General features: G+C 44.6%; 1 protein-coding gene across 2 annotated transcripts in view; it reads left to right on the forward strand.

Annotated features, from left to right (window-relative positions):
- The window catches only part of tbc1d4 (TBC1 domain family, member 4), a 46,885-nt gene that overhangs the window by 20,209 nt on the left and 5,597 nt on the right, over positions 1-21,079 (forward strand). The window contains exons 10-22 of one of the 2 annotated variants that reach the window (XM_079517428.1): positions 2,992-3,114; positions 5,273-5,332; positions 8,010-8,224; positions 8,819-8,971; positions 12,036-12,199; positions 13,050-13,262; positions 15,166-15,327; positions 15,503-15,661; positions 16,327-16,427; positions 17,609-17,752; positions 19,168-19,327; positions 19,451-19,620; positions 20,575-20,754. In XM_079517428.1, the coding sequence (XP_079373554.1) occupies positions 2,992-3,114; positions 5,273-5,332; positions 8,010-8,224; positions 8,819-8,971; positions 12,036-12,199; positions 13,050-13,262; positions 15,166-15,327; positions 15,503-15,661; positions 16,327-16,427; positions 17,609-17,752; positions 19,168-19,327; positions 19,451-19,620; positions 20,575-20,754 (2,004 nt within the window). The remainder of the gene's footprint in view (positions 1-2,991; positions 3,115-5,272; positions 5,333-8,009; positions 8,225-8,818; positions 8,972-12,035; positions 12,200-13,049; positions 13,263-15,165; positions 15,328-15,502; positions 15,662-16,326; positions 16,428-17,608; positions 17,753-19,167; positions 19,328-19,450; positions 19,621-20,574; positions 20,755-21,079) is intronic. The other variant, XM_079517429.1, reaches the window with a different exon arrangement.

The raw sequence follows: 21,079 nt of genomic DNA on the forward strand, positions 1-21,079 counted from the left end.
ACTGTTCCCCTGAAGTCAACCCCAGCTTACGCATTGATCAACCATTTGTTGAGTGGCCACTTTGAACCCATGTTTAGCATTTGATGGCCCTAGGTGTGAACCAGGATCTCAGACTATAGTATAAACAGGCCATCGACACCTCTGATCTTGAATATCAAAGACAGCTGCCTGCAGACGAAATGACTAGGGCAATTAACTATACCTATACTGAATAAACAGGATCACCCATATGCTATGAGCACAGTAGCACACATTATGGATAGAATTATGATTTCCAGATTCCACAACTGGTTTCAGAAAGGGCCTATGCGTGGGTCACTCACTGGTGTAAAAGTGGTGTCAAATCACTCATTGTGTCAGTAGGATCACAGATGGCCAACTGTGTCCTGACCTGTGCAAAGGTTCCGACACTGTCTGAAATTGTCAGCCATAGTTGTGTAACATGTGCAACATGTGCAACTGTGCAAATTGTGCAAACGGCACTTTGACCAAGTTTTGTCAAAATGTTGTTAGCTGAATTTGCATTTATTTTCTTCACAATATCAAGCTGTTTGTGCAGACTTCCTTTATTTTGACTGTTGACACAATATTTTACTTTCTATGAGAGAGAGAGAGAGAGAGAGAGAGAGAGAGAGAGAGAGAAGGTGAAGTAGAGCAGACAGCGATGTGTCTTTGGCCGTGTTGTTTCCGACGTGTTGTTGTTTCTCCATGAATGTCGTGTGTCTGCTGCACGTGTATAAATCAAATCAAACTAGAAAAAGTGCCCTTCTGGGCACAGGTCTCCACCAGGAGGATAGGAGTGTGTGTGTGTGATGTTTGGCAAAATGTTTAGGAGCAATATAAATGTGTGTGTGTGTGTGTGTGTGTGTGTGTGTGTGTGTGTGTGTGTGTGTGTGTGTGTGTGTGTGTGTGTGTGTGTGTGTGTGTGTGTGTGTGTGTGTGTGTGTGTGTGTGTGTGTGTGACACACACACACACACACCCACAAACACACACACTGTGTGTGCGTGTGTGTGAGTGAGACGCGGCTTGGCCTGTTGTAGCGCAACCCACCATGAGGCTGATTTGAAAACTGTCAAGTGGCATTTCTTCCAAAGCCTAGTGGGAATATGCATGCACAGTTTCACCACAATCGGACGCTGCGTTGAGTAGTTGTGGCGATTTGTACAAAATGGGTACAAAGCGGGCTACTCCTGAAAAGTTTAGAAGCCAATCGTAGCTAATGAGGGTGGATTATGAGAAATCAAACAAACCCGTCTTGATCACATGACTATGAAGAGCATGTGTACCGATTTGCGTGAAATTTGGATAAAATCTGAAGGAGTAATATTACAAAATGTGTTTTACATATGTCGGCCTCCTGGTGGCGCTATAAAGAGCAGATGTGAAAAATTCCAGGCAAAGGTTTTTCCTTGGCCTCTAGGGAGTTGGCATACAAAGTTATCCACAGATCCGTGCAGTTAGAGGTAAAAACACTTTTCGGCCAGTTATAGCGCCACCATGAGGCTGAGTTGAAAATGTTCATTTGGCATTTCTTCCTCTGCCTAGTGGGAATGTGTGTGCACAATTTCAGGGAAATCACACGATGTGTTCATGATTTGCAGCATTTTGTTTGAAACTGAGCACTCCTGCGAACTTTGGAAGCCAATCTTAGCCAATCAGGATGGAGTCTGAGAAATCTGAAAGACCCGTTTCGTTGAATGGCTCTAGAGAGACTGTGTACCAATTCGCGTGATATTTGGACAAAATCTGTAGGTGTACTGTCCAAAAACTTGTTTTGCACAAAGCGGCCTCCTGGTGGCGCTATAACAGGCCGTTCTGGAAATTTTGGGGCAGAGGTTCATCGTTGGCATCCAGGGAGTGTGAGTGCAAAATTTGGCATCGACCGGGTTAACGGTGCCGGAGATTAGCTGGTCACAGACGGAAGGACGGACGGACGGACGGACAGACGGACGGACACACACATACACACACGGACGGACGGACGGAGTGCAAAACATACTCTCTCCCCATGCCTTCGGCCTGGTGGAGACAATCAAGCTTTATTTATATAGCACATTTAAAGCAATCAAGATTGACCAAAGTGCTTTACACAATAAAATCTAGTAAGAGTTATGCATATAAAATCAAAACATCAAAACAATTATGGGGTGCTGCAACAGCGAAGGCACGATCACCTCTAGATCCTACTTAAATATGTTTATTCTCGTGCTATAGCATCACGGAAAGGGAAACCACGGCGCTGGGTTGAAAACGCAGGGGTAGGGTCGGTGACATATGCTGACATATGGGTGACATATGGGGCGGCTGTGGCTCAGGAGGTAGAGCAGGTCGTCCAATGATCCCTGGGTCGGCGGTTCGAATCCCGGCTCCTCCTGTCCACACGTCGCTTCACCTCCCAATGTATGAATGAATGAACCATTGTAAAGCGCTTTGAGCACTTGGAAAAGCGCTATAAAAATGCATTATTATTATTATATCGCGGCCACGGAGCTCGGACGTAGGCAGCACTTCCGCACTGGTCCACATGTGTCATGGTCTATGACTTGGCCAACTGAACTGCAGACTTTCACTTTACAAGACTTTCAAATACAAGAAATGAAATATGGAGACCAGGAGATACAAGGTTTGCCCGACAGCGATAATATCCCTCTGTGCCTTCTTCTCTCTGTCTGACATTGTGATTCTCAGTGACAGGCCTGACACATATCCTCTGTCCCATCACCATCTAGTGATATATGGCCAGCTGCACTTGTGTACTATGATAACCACTCATTTGTTATGACTAAAAGAAAGTAAAAAAAAACACTCTAGAGCACTCTATGAGCAGCTGCCATAAAAGAGAATAAACAGCTACAGGGAACCCCCCGCATACTTTTTTGTACCTCTGCAGTTGATGTAGTGAAGGTATTTGTTGCACAGGAGACATTTTCAGAACTACATGTACATCTGACAGCTTGTTTCTTCTGTCCATTCTTCTTGTTCTGCGACAGAATGCTCCAAACAGCACAACGGGAGGAGATGGCACAGCCACAGGCGGACGCTTCAAGCTAGATGTCCTGAAAAACAAAGCTCGCAACTCCCTCACCAACTCTCTGGAGAACATATTTTCGCGGGTAAAGTTACGGCCTGTCTTCTTTTCTTTTCTTACTTTGTTATTACCAGCCGCGACAGTGGCTGACTGTTATTGTTAAATAGTGTGTGGTGTTCATCTATGGACAAATTCTGTCAACACAACCATGCAAGAAAAGTCACAAAATGTGTGTGTGGTTGAGATCACAATAAAGGCCGCATTAAAGATGTGTGTGGTCCAAGTAAGGGCACCAGAAATAGGGGTAAACAGATACAGTCACTATTTCCTAAAAACAAAATGTTTGGTGCACCGATATGGTGCATATTGTCATATTGTGTCTACTTTATTTATTTAATTAATGTATTTTCTTTCTCCCTCTGTCCACCCATCTCTCTGTCTCATGAGGCAAATTTTCTGTATACTGCACAAAAACAACATATTTTAATACGCTAACTGCTAAGCTAAATATAGCCTTAACCCTCCAGGCTCCATATTGAACATAGCCCTCCTCCCATGTGTTTGTGTCTGTGCCCTCTGTCTCCATTCGCCTGTTTCTGTGTCACTGTCATCCATGGGATTTGGATTGACCCATATCTGCTGCCAGTGAGGCAGCAGAATGATATCTTAGTTTAATGATCCAGGCAATCTAATAGCTCTGCTACCATCTGTTATTTGTGTCTGAGTCTTGACTGTGTAAACAACATTAGTCTGTAAACATTAGTACATTCATGCTGTTTTTAATCACTCGCTGCTTTGCGATGAAACATAACAATACTCACTTTGAGATACATTTCACTAAAGTTCTGGAGTACAGTGGACTGTATAGAAATTCTGTTTCTCTCCCAAAATTAAATTAACTCTCTTTACATGCACGGTTGAGAATCATTTGTCAAGCAGAGAACCAGGCAGACTATTACTTACACTCCACAAGACCTAGCTGTTTTCCTGACCCTTAGCCTCCACTGAGACCAACAAACATTTCTCTGATATTTTTAGCTTCAAGTCTAGAGATGGTACTGTTGTCACGAAACCAGTACCAGAGTTAAGTGACCGTCAAATCACACTCTCTACAATGCACCACCAGGAGAGGCAGGCTGGTGTTTTTCTCTTTCGAAATGTAAACACTATTACGGGGCCTGTAAGCTTAGACCCTTATTGACCTCGCTTCAGCCTGAGGCATTGGTGTCGTGCCGGGCTCTGGAAGAGCATACTCTGTTCCCCTCATTACTCAGTGTCGTGAGTTCGACCCCATTGTGTCGCCGGTGCACTCTTTATGGAGGGCGTCAGAGTGTGGCTGCCCCATTGCATGGAACTCTAACCCAATGTTTAATAATGCGCTACCCGGCACTGTTGATTGACGTTCATTCTATTACTAGTATCTCATTAGCAGTGATGTTAGCTGAGCATCTGCATCCAGTGTTATTCTTCTGTTACCAATTATGGACTCTGATAAGTGTACATTGTTGAGTGGTGCAGCCACGCCAATGCACAGCAATGTGTGTCCCTAATGTATGTTTAGGGTACCATGGACTCCATTTTCGTCACCGCTAAACCCCTTATCACTAAACTTCTTTGCCTTTTTTAACTATTTTGAAAAACATTTTTGAATAGTTCAACTAGCCAATCTACATTGACACGTTGTGAGCTTGTAGACTGGCCATTTTAACTATTCAAAAATGTTTTGCAAAATAGTAAAGAAAGACAAAGAAGTTTAGGGATAAGGGGTTTAGCGGTGACGAAAATGTAGCCCCATGTCTGTTTAGGTACTACCAACAGGTGACAAAGTGGCACTGTTGAGCTTCACACTGTGCACAGGTGCATGATGGGAAGTTGGGTTTTAGCAGCCATTACGTCACACACACACACACACACACACACACACACACACATAGAGAGGACGGACAGGGAGGAGGGCTTGTACAGTACAGTATACTATAGTACAGTAGTACAGCACCACTCAGTTCAGACGGGTCTGATTTTGTTTATGCATCTCAAAAATCAATAAAGGAACATTTCTTATCACAAAAATAAATATTGTACATTACATGTCTTGAAATTCTTGTTGCTTTCCCCAAATTCATTTTGGGCTATTTTACTGTCAGCAAATCATCATTATATTCTTCTTGGAAATGACCTTGCATAGACGTTTATTTTGCTAACAAGTTTTACTTTTGCTTATGTTACATAATATGTTTCACCAGGGTGCCAGTCGAATGCGAGGCCGCTTGGGAAGCATGGGCAGCATGGGCAGCTTTGACAAAGTAAGTGTCCTTTTTTACGATATTTTTGGGTCTTTTTCTGCCTTTATTTGATAGTTTACAGTAAGTTCACTGCAAATGGCTCGAGAGAGATGGGGAGTGACATGCAGCAAAGGTTGTCGGGATCGGGAGTCGATTAGCAGCCTAGGTGCCCGGGCCCAAAGTAAGCGCCCTTGACTGGAATTGTGAGACTTCCTAGAGTTTCCCTCAGGAACCTCTGGGAATTCTCACTTCAGACCATAAGGACAGGAGGTATTTCATCCCACCTGTCCTCAGCAAAGGGCATGTTGGTAAGTCAACAACCGCCGCGAGCTACAGACCTAAAAAGACACCTTTGACTGTGGCTACCAGCCGTGATCCTCTCACACGGTTGGGTCAGTCCACAGTTTATACTGTATGTAAACGTGTTTAAAGACAAACAAGTGTGTTTGTGGAGCTGTCAAGTTAGCCATTTGGGGCTTTGCTAGATGGCAGTGGGCTCTGTTATGTCACCGGCATGCAGAATGTGAGGCTGGTGTGTGATGGCGTCTCCCCCAGGGCCCTGTTGGTTATTACAGATACAGGATACACTGGAGCTCTGTGAATTATACTGAACACACAGACATAAAACAGACCCCCGCTGTGCAGAGGGAATCTTTACTTTCGGCTTTGTGTTAATGTTAAGACATTTTGACCTGAGATCAGATTCTAAAAATGTCTTCTAGATCCTGACAGTTTTCTGAAAAAGCTATGTTTTCTATGTCAGTGGTTCTTCGATTTTTCAAAAATAGCAGACCTACAAGCTCGTAGCGCGCCACTCGGTGGCGCGCTATGAGCTTGTAGGTCTGCTATTTTTAACACCAAAGGGGGTTCCCGCCCAAAATGGTTTAAGACATGATTCTTATTCTTATAAATGTTATTATTCCATTCAGCTCCCACCTCCGTTGTCTAATCCCAGGCTATGACCTCCGGTTGTATCCACAGAAATGTGTTTTGCACGCTGGTGGTGGAGCTGAGTAAGTAATAGTCCGAGGTTGGTTTCAGGATGCAGATCTCCTTGCAGGCAGGAAACATGGGACAGGATGTCCAGTCTTGTGTGTCTGCTGAGCCATGGCTATGCTTGCTTCCTTTGTGGAAACCTGTAAACACGACCTGACACAAGTTAAACACAACTCTTTATCTTATCCCATATTTCATACAATGCAGAATGCAAATACGGCATTAGCGGAAAGGCACTAAGCTTGAATGATTGTATCCAGCGCACCTTAGAGTAAGTGGAACCAGGCGTCCGCTGATGGAATGTCTCCTCTGATCAGCAGTGCCAGGTACAAGTCAACCCACTGTGTTTGAGATAAGGCATTCTAAGGTAGTAGGTCATGTTTTAAGACGGTTGGTGTTTTACAAATTCCATCAACTTTGGCACAGCTGCTTCTTTCTCTTGCACAATATAGGAAATGTTGTAAATATTATTACGCCCGCTGCTTGCCGTGTCACATCTCTAGGAGGGCGGTGTCCCAGAGAGTGTGAAGAGAGGAGATTGGATGGTTTTGGTTTGGAGCTGAGCCATCAACGGCCTCCCCGCCAATCGCTGCGTGTCGCTGTGAGTCACAGGACCTCCGCGATTAGAATACAATAGACGTGGGAGCTGTGGGGAGCAGGCGTGAGGTTGTGATAGTAAGGCCTGCACAAGTGGTGTGTTGAACCTGTTTTTGTCTAGTCTAGTTCTAGACGGCACGGGGCTACAGTAGGTGAGTGCAGACCTAGCGTACTTTAATGTGCCTTATTGAATTTGAATGACATCTGAGTGGGATTTGTTTTGTAATTATTATGCAGGATGTGGGTTGAAACTGTGCACCGTATTTGAATGTATGCCGTACGTGTCATGTGTATGTATTATACTGTATGTTGGAATATTGGCAGGTTGAACCAGAGACTGGCTCGCGAGGCTAGGGTGATGAAGACCTACAGGGCTATTCTACACCTCAATACAAATGTTGCACTTCTTAGAAACCTTTTTTCACGCTCTTGATCACATATTATTTAATATGTTATACAATATATTAACAGTAAGACGCCCTGAGGGCGAGAAGCGATCTCGCCCTAAACGGTGAGGTCGCGTGCACGCATCCGCCTGGGTGACGGCAGACTGCTGGGCGAGCGCTGGCGCTTTGGCATGGGGGGTATCAGATCAACATATGGAATGAATTCTGTACTGGCCATATATGGAGCGTGTCTTGAGTGTACAGGGTTCGATGAGGTCAGATCAACATATGGAATGTCAGAACAGGAAGGACGGGTGGGGAAGGATCAACATATGGAATGTCAGAACAGGTCAGCTCCATATATGGAGCTGAGTTGCTGGCCGGCTCCGTATATGCAGATCTAGGTGATGATCCAGTCTTCTCCATGTATGGTTATCCAGGGTTAGATGAGGTCAGTGTCGTGATCTTCATATATGGAGACGGCCATATATGGTGTCACGAGTGGTGATGTCACGAGGCGTGACCATATATGGAGGCGTGACCATATATGGAGGCACGACGTGACACACGGAAATGCAGGTTCTCATAGTAAATGCAACCATTATACATTTTGTTCAACTAAAAACTACTGTCAAATGAACAATGCCAAAGCAAGTACCACAAGTGCAGTACTAATGAACACACTTCTAACGTCAGCCCCATCACTCTCACCCTCTCAGCAGGACGAAGAATCCCCGGGTCACTCCCCTCCAGGGTCTCCCTCCGGTTTCCCCGATGACGATCCGGACGCCCCCCAGTTCCGTCGGCGGGCCCACACCTTCAGCCACCTCCCCGTGAAGAAACGCATCTCCTTCGAAGGCCAGCCGGCCGCCCTGCAAGGCAGGCAAGCCCCGCTCCGCAGGCAGCAGTCTGTCAACGCCGAACTACTGCAGAGGTACAGTGTTAACGGCAACAGCATCACTTTGGTTTTTCAAAATAGCAGACCTACAAGCTCGTAGCGCGCCACTTGGTGGCGCGCTATGAGCTTGTAGATCTGCTATTTTTCAATAGCTAAAGCATAACATAATGCTAACACCAAAATGGGTTCCCGCCCAAAATGGGTTAACAGCAACAGCATCACTTCCTAATCCCAGAGTCCCTTAATTTCCTAATGTGAACCGGTGCGAAGCAGATCAACTCTTATCCCTGCTGCTTAGAATCTTATATTTAACACGTATAATGAAATATCTCACAGTTTGGTTTTGAAGACACTTACCCCCTACCTAAAGCATTAACATTTAACATTTTCCCGGGTTTTGTCTTAAATGTGAAATATTTATTTGCCCTTTGACCCTACACATACAATGTGATCTATTCTGAGAAATCTCCCCATCGTTCGTCGGGCCCCACAGTCCTTTTGAACAATAGCACCGCAGGTTTCCTGACACCCTTTGATGCTGCATACTGTAGGAGTCAGTCTGAAGCCTTTTCTTTGTATAACGTGTTTGTCCTTTTACTTGTGGCCGTTTCATGTGTTTGGCTCTACCAGCCCAGTGGCCATCTCGAGAACGCGCAGCGTCTCGGAGAGTGACTCCACCACCTTCAGTCTCCCCTCCTCCTTCTCCGCTCCCACTTTCCTGAAAAGCTTTTACCAGGGCTCCCTTAGCTCCCTGACTGAGGGAGACAGTGGGAGTCTTAAGAGGTGAGAGGGAGGTGCACAGTCACCACCCCGCCCACCGCCAAAAGGAACGGCCAGGGAATTGACCATGGGTTTGGGGCGGGAGGGCGGGTTTATGTGATCAAGGCTGTGTTATGAGAGCCATATATGGTGGCAGCCATATTTGTTTTGTCTGGTCAAACCTTTAACATCTAGCTTCTTGTCCCTACGTCGTCTATGAACCTATTCTTATCTATCTGCGGCCTCTTTTTCCGAACAGAAAAGAGCTACCAGCTGTTTTCTCTACAGTCAGCAGGGCACTTCCGCTCCCTATTTTCCCCTGAAGCAGGAGGAGATGCTGCATTGCAACGCTTAGTGCTTGTGTTTACTTTGCATGTGAATGCGCCTCTCTGCAGCCACGGCAAAATGTCAATATCAACCTATCATTAACAGCCACTGTTTTCTGACATGCCTTAACGGAAGCTTTTCCTAATCCTTTAAAGCAGGGGTTCTCAAAGTTTTTGGCCGGGGACCCCCGAAAATGCTTTGGCAACGTCTCGGGACCCCCGCCCCGCCCCCTCCCGACCCCCAATATAAATTGACTGCTACAATAACCTTAAACCATTTTGGGCGGAAACCCCTTTTGGTGTTTTAAGCATTGTTATAATTTAGCTATTTAAAAATAGCAGATCTACAAGCTCATAGCGCGCCACCGAGTGGCGCGCTACGAGCTTGTAGGTCTGCTATTTTTGAAAAATCGTGAAAAAAAATTAAAAAACAAAATCTTTATTTATTTATTTATTTTTAAAATAATTTGGGGACCCCCTAAAATAATTTGGCGACCCCCCGAGGGGTCGCGACCCACGGGTTGAGAACCCCTGCTTTAAAGCAGCGGTGGGCAACCTTTTCGGGCACGTGATCACTTACAGTAAGCAGGGCTACAAACTAAACGTTGTTGTTCAGACTACTACCGACAGAGTTGAATGAAGTCGGGAGATCAATCGGTGTGAAAAATGTGTGGAAAAAGTTGCTGAATGCACCTCTCTCCATGCCGCACAGACAGTTGGCTTGTAGGTGCAAAAACATATGGGTTTTCAAAAAGCAACACATTTATATGTCCATGCTTAAGACTGAGTTCACTTGCTCTGCGAGCAACGCCTCACTACTGTCAGGGTTCGATCCCCTGCCGGGTCATACCAAAGACTCAAAAAAATGGTACCCAGTGCCATCCCTGCTTAGCACTCAGCATCAAGGGTTGGATTGGGGGTAAGTCCCTGCGACATACTAGCGTCATGTCCAGGGGGTGTACTTGTACATGAAGCTGCCTCACGCTACAGAAACAGGAGATAGGCTCCTGCCCTATGGGCCTCATGGCTCGACAAGGCTTACTTAACAATGGTGCATTCACCCCTGGATGCATCCAACGCATCTAGACGCACCGAAACCCCTATACTCCAGCCAGAGAGTAGTGTTGTATGCCGTATTGGAGTTACATATGCCTTGTTGAATTAAAAAAAAGAAAATTAGTTTTGCCATGACCATGTCAACCACGAGTGTCTTTGCTATTGGTTGATGCCCGGTCCAAAGTTCACCAATGTTTACTCCAAGCTTCAGACACGTTGAACGTGATACCGGTCAACACCTTCAACACACTGTAACAGGAACCTCCAACCCTTTACTCCCACAGCATGGAATTGAACTTGCTTCTGATGCGAATGTGTGACCGACCGTGCCCTTAGGCATTAAACCGTGGTAATTATCCAGTGAACATTTGGAAACCAGGCAAAGGATTAGCGTTGAATTTGTTATAAACCATCTCCTGGCTGTGTTTGTACATTGACACTTGCCCCACACAGTCTAGCATTGGGAAGAAATGACAGCTTGTCTGTTGTTGGAAAGTAAAGGTTAACATTTCCATTATGAATGACAGTCAGTTCTACAGACTAGTGTAGGGTGTCAATTCCCGGGGAAGCTTTCCCTCTCTCAGAGTCCAATCCCAAAAGCTTTTGCATTATTAATGTCACCAACAAGGGGTGAGGAGAGATTTCAGGACACTTCAGCCCTGGTTACGTCTAAAAGGCAAAGGTTAGGTTACCATAACCTGAAAAGCTTTAAGTTTCTTAACGTAGCCTTTATCCCACACAGTGGTGCTTTTGAAATGAATTCCTTGCAACTTTTCCCCTACCTCGATTGGTGTCAAATTACCGTGGAGAATTCAGATCAATCCTGTCGAGGGAGGGAAGCCTAACAGATGGAATGGTGTCCATTCTACAGGACAGCCATCCCATCACACACAATGACGCCGGCTTCTTTTGGACATCACTTTGTGTTATTCACCATGCACATGATCAAGATCATGCTGTGATGATCTTGGGATTAAAGACTTACATTTCATCTCGTCAGTGTTAAAAAGTGGATGATGGACAAGCAGAAACATGCAGAATCCTTTAAGTTAAAGGATGACCAATCTAAGAAATCATTGTGCAGCACAGCAGTCTCTTCTTATGTCTTTTGACGTTTCAGTGTTGAAACTTGACACTCAACAGCTCCCGCGTCTCGCGTGTGGACATATATGAGTTGTCGTGTTAAATGAGAAGTTCAAGTGACTTTATGACCACATCCAGCTGCTCTTTATCAATGCTTTCCCCACAAAAGCCACCTCTTTTCCAGGAAATGAACAGAACATTCATGCACATGGCTTCATGCACATGGCTTACAGCATGTGTCTGTCTGATTGATATACTAATGTGTGCTGCAACACTAGCCTGTGCTTTAATAATGCTGTGACCTGATGATGCATGGGCCTTTTTGCATGTTGTCAGCAATGGTGTTAAAATTCTTCACTGTTTCTCACACTCCGGTTGTTGATGATACCTGTATAAGGTTTTCCCCATGCTGTCACATTGGAGAGAGAGAGACAGAGACAGCGACAGACAGTGTGTGCGCGCGTGTGTGTATGTGTGTGTGTGTGTATGTGTACACCACACATGCACACTACACATGCACCCCTGACTGTATGCCTTCTGCAATGGTGCTAAAAGAGTCTAGTGTAAGATGACACTTTTATTGGGTGTTGGTCAGTCAGTGACTGGGCTCTCTTGTCTCCCAGTAATGGAGAAGGCAGAAAGAGGACATCGTCGTTCTGCAGCAACGACTCTCTGAGTGGAGGGCAGCTTCCTCCGCTGACCCCACGCAGGGTCTCCTGGAGACAGAAGATCTTCCTGAGGGTCGCCTCGCCCATGAACAAGCCCGGCGCCTCCATGCAGCACCCAGGTGTGACTCCAGACACGCACAGGGCCTATTGTAACACAATCACTACTGACATGTACCCAAAGGCACCACACGATACACAAAGAACAGGCACTAAATAATCCACAAGCATATAGTTGTGGTACAAAGCGTGAGGGGAAAAAAGCTGTCGGAAAGATGACTTCTTTTGAAAATCTCAGCCGTACTGTATGTCCTGATATCAGCGTAATCCGTTAAGCATGTATTTAGTTTTAACTGATACTATATGTACTGCGGAAGAATACCGGCTGGGAAATTAGTGTCAGATATCAGCAAAGTCCATTTATTTTACCGTTTCAAAGATTCCAATGAATTGTCACAAAAAGATTATGATTTGATGTCATATAGTACAATAGTTTTGCAGGGAATTAGTGACCTACTGTACGTATTTGTGTAAATAAAACAAAATCATAATGTAGTGAGTATCGGCATGGTATAGACCAGAAGTACTGTATGTCAATTTGATGTCCCTGCCAATTTCCAGTGTAACCACAGATCTTGATATACCAAATCCAAAGTAAAATTTGGCACCTTTTACCTTTTATATAGTAACTATATAAATGTAAAAACAGCAACAGAGTAGTCAAACACTCAGTTCAAAAGGGATAGCACCATTTAGGCCCTATGCAATCAATTCATATACATGACATGAAGAATTACAACAAAATTCAATATCATCAATAACACATAACAAAATATCGCCTGTTAAGGGGGAAGGATAATTTCCTCTCCCTTGGGCCTGCTGAAAGGTGGATTTTCAGGCCTGTTTTAAAAGATGCAAGTGATCTGCATTTTTTGAGGGAGAGATGACAATTTGGACATTGTGTTGTTCTAGACCACTGTGACGGCAGAGAGCTGTTGCCGCTCTCTCCTCGTGCCTTGGACCAGATCCATGACCCCCTGGGCAGCCTCCTCCAGCCCCCGGGTGTCCACATGACTGGGGAGAAGCCCAAACGGACCGGGCCTGACTACCGGGCCCTATGGAAGACTGCCATTCACCAGCAGATCCTGCTGCTTCGCATGGAGAAAGAGAACCAGAGACTGGAGGGTGAGTTACAGTATAGGTTGGGCACGTGGACGGGTCACATGATTTATTGATGATTGTCCTTGAATTTAGTTAGTTATCCGGTCACATGGATCTCACAAATATGAATGAATTGAATGAATGATTTTATTTAAGTGTCATGCCACCTTGTGGCCCATCCCTCATGGGATTATATGACCTTTTCATACAGTTACAATTGTTCAAAGTATACACTTCTTTACCGGCATTACTGATCGCATACAACATAAATACTAATATAACAAAACCTAAAACAAAACAACGTACCTAGCATACATATCCCTTACTGGCTGTACATTGCTTTTTTCAAATAAACGGTAATGTTTTGTGCATCATTCATATCCATCATATTAACATAGTTTATATTATTAAACAATTCTTCTCTGACCCTCCCATAAAAAGGACTAATATAGAATGCTATGTTCTTTATTGCATTAGATCATTCAGTGGCCTTTCAGGATAACATAAAATATCTGTAAAATGTATGTAAACTGTAGGAAGTAGGAATTATGTATAATTTATGTCACAGGGCCACTTTTAAATGAAAAACATGCACAGCACACACTGGCTGCCATTGTTATTATGAACTCTTGAATTTTCCTGTCCTTCATTTAGCAGTTAGTGGTTGTAATGGAAATGCTCCAGCAACCATCCCTGTTCTTAATCTCCCTCCACCATGATGAACCGACATTTGCACAGTCACTCTCCACCACACACTGTAACACTAGAAGTACTTGTATTCTTATGTGCAGCCTGCTTTGCTTTCGGAGGAGAGAGGGCAATAGAAAGCCCAGTGCTAGCTACCCGTTAAAAGTGTCATTTGAGCCCACTGTTTATTTTGGGACGAGTCAAACGTTGCCTTCTCCCGTTGGGATTCTGGAGTGGGGCTATATTTAGAGAGGAATGTTTGGATCGGACAGACACGTGCTGCACATGAGCACACACAAGTAGATACACGCTGACATAAACATGCTCAGTTGGTTTCAAAGTGCACAGAAACTGATTCCGTTTCATTTGAAATGTAAAGCGATGTATGTATATATAAAGGCACGAGACAGGGCCTTGGAAAACATCGCCCTCTGTTGGCCAGCATCACACAGTAAAGACTATACAACATGTCATGCAGTTTTGTTTTCCACTTAGCACCAACACAACTCTCCCTTTGTTTGCTTGCTATGATACCAATGCTGGTGCTATGATGCTATTACCAATTGAATAGAAGGTAAGTCATATGAAAGACACTCCCTTGGGTCAAGGGTTGATGTTTTGCATGTATTTATGTATTGGTGCTGGTGAAATTATTCATGTCATGTCAACCCTTTGTGTTTGCATGTTCAGGGTCAATCATACTCTATTGTCGGTGTCTTTCCCATTCTGTGAACCTCTCTCCTATCTCGATTTTGACAGCCAACCTCCCCAGCCTCCCACGTCAAAACTTGAAATGGTGTGTGATGAATGTGGCTTTGTAGCTTTGTGTCCATCTGGGTTACCATGGGAACTGTTTTTTTTGCCGGGTGAGAGGAGCTGTCTCCACGGTGAATTCCTGGCTCTGCAGTCTGACCTCTCTTTTAATCAGTCGCCTTCCATTTCACAAACGCACAACCAAGAGTGCATTTTGTGTCTTTGTACCGTTTTATCTCCTGTTACCCTCCTACGTGTTGATTTACTGGCCCGCCTCCTCATTGAACCATTATGAACTGGTCTGCTGCTGATTGTAGCCAAGCTGAAACTGCTCTCCAGACTAATGACTAATGACACATAAAGACATATCACCACATTATATTTATTAAGTGCTTACTGGGGTTCCACTACATGAACACAGAAAATGTAAAATGTATATTTTTTTGTCCACCCTTCCTCGGCCCTCCACTTGCTGACCTTGCACCAGCGAGCCGAGACGAGCTGCACATCCGTAAGATGAAGCTGGACTATGAAGAAGTGGGCCAGTGCTCCAAAGAGGTCCAGGCGTTGTGGGAGAGGAAACTGACTGCTCCCGGCAGAACCACAGTCCCACAGGACAAGGAGGAGATGTATAATGCAATCTACCAGGGTGAGAGAGAGAGCTGTTTTTCCTGTGTGTGTGTGTGTGTGTGAGGGAGCTAGAGAAGAAGCGAACGCACGTGTTTTTGTACATGTGTGTGCATGTTTCTTTGCGCACGGGGGTCATACACGTGGCAAATGCATTCCAGCAGGATTACACCTGTTCCCTGTCCGTGTGTCTCCAGGTGTTCCTAAGAGCAGGCGTGGGGAGGTGTGGCTGCTTCTCTCCCACCAGCATCGGCTGCGCCACCGTCTGCCCCCGCGCCAGCAAGCCCTGGACACCCCCTACCAGGACCTGCTGAAGCAGCTGTGTGCGCAGCAGCACTCCATTCTGGTGGACCTAGGTAAGGTGTGCACACAGTCAGCAGCACACAGGTTTCATACAGTCACCCTCACAGCAACAAACCCGATTAGAAATGTTTTCCAGCAGAGTTCTTGGAAATTGACTTGTTGATTGATTTGTTTCACCCTGCCTTACTTTTTCCGCCTGCCATTGCAGTTATTTCTTTAAAGGAATAACATTCCAATTAGAACAGGCCCACTCCAAAATCTAGCTCAGTGGCCTTGTGGTTAGAGTGTCCGCCCTGAGACTGGGAGGTCGGGGTTCGATCCCCGCCCGGTCATACCAAAGACTCTAAAAATGGGACCCAGTGCCTCCCTGCTTGACACTCAGCATCAAGGGTTGGATTGGGGGTAAGTCCCTGCGACATACTAGCGTCATGTCCAGGAGGTGTACTTGTACATCAAGCTGCCTCACGAAGAAACAGGAGATAGGCTCCTGCCCTATGGGCCTAATGGCTCGGCAAGGCTACTTACTTACTTCAAAATCTGATTTGATTCATGAACAACGTAGGAACACGTAAACATACCGGTACATACTGTAGGCCTACACTTATGAAACGATTTATTTTTTACAACTGATGGAAAAGAGCATTACCCTACACACCGTACCTCTGAGGGTCACAACGAACAGTGAAACAGTGACCCCCTCTTCTCTCTTCTCCCCCAGGACGGACCTTCCCCACCCACCAGTATTTTTCTGCTCAGCTGGGAGCAGGGCAGTTGTCCCTCTACAACATCCTGAAAGCCTACTCTCTGCTGGACACAGAGGTAGTCACTCACCTGTCTGTAGCCTGTCCCTGTCTATTTTCCTTTGGATGAACTAGAGGTATTTGGTTTCCCATGAGGTAGATAGATCCAGGGTCGAATCCATGTTACATAATATGTAACGCCAAACTGTTTGGAGGAAGTTGTTGGCTGCTAAATGGTGGATTGGCGCGTCAGAGAACTGTGGGTTTTCCGGGACATTTTTGATTATTCAAAGGTATCCAATCCATGAGTTGAGGTGGGATGTCTGAAGACCTCTCTGCTGCCATCCAGTGGTTGGTGGTGTGTAAGTGACCATGCAGCATTCAGAGCTGTTGGGGTGGCCATGCTCTGCCTCTTATTTCTTGTATTGAATTGATTGATTGATTGAAAATTGAATTCACAGTATGTAGAATGGGTACATTTCAAACAAAAGCACAAGTCAATACAAAAACTGCTACGAGTACGAAACCATGAAATGACCAAGAAAGACTTGTTTACATCAGGGTCCACCATGGTCCCCAATTCATCAGAACATTTAAAGACGTACAAATATACAAATTTGTTAAACAGGAAATCACCCATCATATATACAGTTAAAGAAAGTAAAAAAAGGGAAAAACATGTACAGTACAGTATGGGAGAAAGGACAGGGGGGGAGACTTTGTTTTTTTTAATAGGGGCCAGTTTCGAATTGCAGCCACGCGTAGCTGCTGTTTGAGAGCGGTTTTGAAGGAGTCTAGGGATTCACATCACCGTGTATGTCCACATCGAAAATCGTGAACTATCAATAATTTAGGTTCAGGTTTTTTTTCTTCCTTTATTTCGATAGTATTGTTGAGATTGATGTAACCAGGGAGAGATAGCATAGGCCGTTGGGCTCGGGAATCGAACCTGTGACTTTCTGTCAGGCTGCTTTAGAGCCTATGTGGTACTATGCTCCTTAACCACTAGGCCATCGGCCATTATAGACCTTGGGCTATATATTGTCCCTTATATTATCCCTAAACTTAATTGCCATTTTTTACTAAAAAACCTTCTAAAATAGTCCAAATAGCCGATCTACAAGCTCACAACGTGTCGATGTAGATCGGCTAGTAAAAAATAGCAAATAAGTCTAGGGACAAGGGGTAAGGGGTGACCCTTGACTCATATGGTCCAGCCACATCACACTCATAGATGAATCATTGTTTTGTATTGCACAGGTGGGCTATTGCCAAGGTATCAGCTTTGTGGCTGGTGTGCTGCTGCTCCACATGAGTGAGGATCATGCCTTTGACATGCTCAAGTTCCTGATGTATGACCTGGGATTCAGACGTCAGTACAGACCAGACATGGTCTCTATACAGGTACGTGGATGAATGGATTGTAATTCTGGCCTAGATTGACAAGCGTAACTAAAGTTAACCAACATCCTTCATGGCAAAGCATCCTGAAGATTCAGTAGTACATTTTGCTGCTTAAAATGTGGAAGCTATCTTAACTTCCAAGCTATTTAGAATCGTATAGTTACAAAAGCCTACACATCAAACTGAAGCCAATTCAGGGCAAGTTTTGCACTTTAAACCCAAACTATGTTGATGATGAAGTTAAAGGGAAAAAAAGTATAATCTGAACATCACACTCAAATGTATTGTCAAAGAGTGAAGGATTAAGAACTCAGTTAGCTATCAACAACAAATAGTAGCCTGCCCTCACGGGTGTGTCCACCCCTTGTACAAACCACAGAGCACGGCTTGCTCTGTTAGCTTCAGCTATGTAGTCGCTGACCTCACTGGGTTAGAAGCGTCAGCAGGCATGGTAATGTTTAATCTTCATCAGGTAGACATTCTAACCAGTGCCCGCCTAGTTCTCGCAATGTGCTACCTTTGCAGTATTTAACCCATTCAGGCCTGAAAGTTTTCTAAATCATGACAATTTTCGGAAAGATTTGAGGCACATTTTGTTTGTTTTTTTAATAGTTTTTATTAGGCTTTTTGTATTATGACATAACTTAAGAATATCATTGACAGATAATGTGTAATTAAGTGACATACAATACATAATAAAAAAGGTACATAAATGGATTTGAGGCACATTTTAACGATTTTTCAAAAATAGCAGACCTACAAGTTCATAGCGCGCCACTCGGTGGCGCGCTATGAGCTTGTAGATCTGCTATTTTTCAATAGCTAAATTATAACAATGTTTAAAACACCAAAACGGGTTCCCGCCCCAAAATGGGTTAATGGTTAATGTGGTTAAACGCTAACGTGACATGGATGCGTTCCAGGTCTCAATGGATTAAAGACCAACCCTATGTTCATAGAGATAGGACGTTTTCTCCATTGTCTCTTGGTGATTATTCAGTACGAGCGTGTTACGGTAAAGTGTATTATTACTCTTAACCGACATTATATTGTGTTGACAAAAGGGTGTGTTTCAAACTTGAGCTAACTTCTGCTTCCCTTTTCATTGTAAACAGCATTAACATGTGTTGAATCGTTTGCACAATAGCTGTGAAATGCTTTGTCCCTGCGCTTGTCTGAGCAAGTCAAACTATGTTACAGCTAAATTTGTTTCCTGGCCGGGTAAAGGCTAAATGAGTACATTATTATTTTTTTCGATATTGTTTGCCCTTGCCGATCCGGATGTACCAGTTTCTCAGTTGCATTGACTGCGTGTGCTGACCTGTGCCACTTTCGGTCTACAATGAACAATCTACATCTTGTTTCTTGTGTGTGTGTGTGTGTGTGTGGACGTGTTTGTGCACGTGCCATTGCAGATTCAGATGTACCAGCTCTCCCGCCTGTTGCATGACTACCATCGGGAGTTGTACAGACACTTGGAGGAGCACGAGATCTCCCCCAGCCTCTACGCCGCCCCCTGGTTCCTCACACTCTTCTCCTCCCAGTTCCCCCTCAGCTTTGTCTCCCGTATCTTTGGTATGCCATATAGGAGGAAGGCCAGGCCTGAATGAGTTCCTGGTGTTTTAGAATTTCAACTGCGTTTGTTTGTATTTGTACTGTGTTTTTCACTGCTGTCCTTTTGATTTAATTTTTCTTTAGATATCCTGTTTGTCCAGGGGACCGAGGTGATCTTCAAAGTGGCCCTGTGCCTCCTGAGCAGCCATGAACGGCAACTAGTGGAGTGTGATGGTTTCGAGGCCATCGTGGACTACCTAAAGACCACGATCCCTTCGCTCAGTCTGACACAAATGGAGCAGGCCATCACCAAGGTACTGTGAGAAGGAGCTGTGGGGGAACTAGTCTGGTGTTTGTATGTAGTATGAGGAAGCACAAGGAACAGCAATGTCCGTGTTAACCTATGTGACTGTGCGTTAACCTATGTGTGTGACCATGAGTACCAGTAGGGGCAAAAGTGGCGCTGTTGTGCCAGAAACAGAGAGAGAGAGATAGTGCTGCACTGTTGCCTGCTAATGAGAGAGAGAGGGGGGGAGGGGAGTTGCACCACTCAGTTGTATGAGGAAGCACATTTTTGCTCTTCGACCAAGTGCCTATAACACTAGCATTGCTCCGATGGTGACCTGAGAATTGTCTAATTAATTTTGCTGTCCGGAAAAGATCAAGAAATAAAGTCATAAAAACCTAAATAACCCAGTTTAGACGTATCCTCTGAGCCGTGTTTGTTCTATTGTCATAAAGGCCAAGCTCAAGAGTGTTCTTTATTGCAGTGCAGTGCCTCTGGGTAACAGTAGTATTGCAGCTCTGGCCGTAAAAACAAGAGTTCCATGGGGAGCCATTCTATTTTATGGACGATAATCCATTTCACAAAAAAAAGGAAAAGGCACGTGATGCATCATGGCTGGGGGCAATGTCAGGATGTCACATGATGGTGATGTGTTTTTATGTACAGCTTAAACCCCACAGAGTTACTGCGTCATAAATTTGCACTTTGCATTTTCGTTGTGTAATTCTGCCAAATTGAAATGAGTGGATAATCACACCATTCATAGATGTTTGTCTATGTCCTGTGTATGTAAGACTGAGAATGATTTGAGCTAAATAATTTTCATTGTATTTATACTTGTATTTATACATATGACAAATAAACCTGAACCTGAACCATTCAGCAAATATAGAGCATATAGAAGAAATATGTTGTAACGCCTACTTACCCACTTGAGGATTGATGCCGTTGAGGTCTCACCGTGTGACCTGTGCGTTGCCAGGTGTTGGAGATGGACATTTCCAAGCAACTGCACGAGTACGAGGTGGAGTACCACGTATTGCAGGATGAGATGGTGGAAGCCAGCGGCCCTGTGTCCGATGACGCCGAGAGGCTGGACAAGCTAGAAAAGACCAACGTCCAGCTAAAGAAGCAGAACATGGACTTGCTGGAGAAATTGCAGGTGAGAAAGAGCTGGACCACATTTTCCCTGACTACAGAACCAGCTTTCCTTTTTCCCTGTTGCCTGTGCTGTTTCAGTGAACTAGGAAGATGGCTGGAAATACTCGGCATATTATGGATTGACGCATAAAAAGATAGTACTGCGTTGTCAGTCTGTATAGAAATGCCTGTCAATTTCCCCCCTGTTAATTGGATAGAGGTTTCTGCCATACTGTGTGTAACCCTTTCTCTCAAGTCTTAAAAAAAAAGAAAAAGAAAACTACCTCCAATACTATCTCAGACCACCCGTAGATGGCACTAAAGTACAACTGTTTAACGTGTGGAAA

Source organism: Electrona antarctica (genome assembly GCF_951216825.1).
Source record: "Electrona antarctica genome assembly, chromosome: 13".
Taxonomy (NCBI): Eukaryota; Metazoa; Chordata; class Actinopteri; order Myctophiformes; family Myctophidae; genus Electrona; species Electrona antarctica.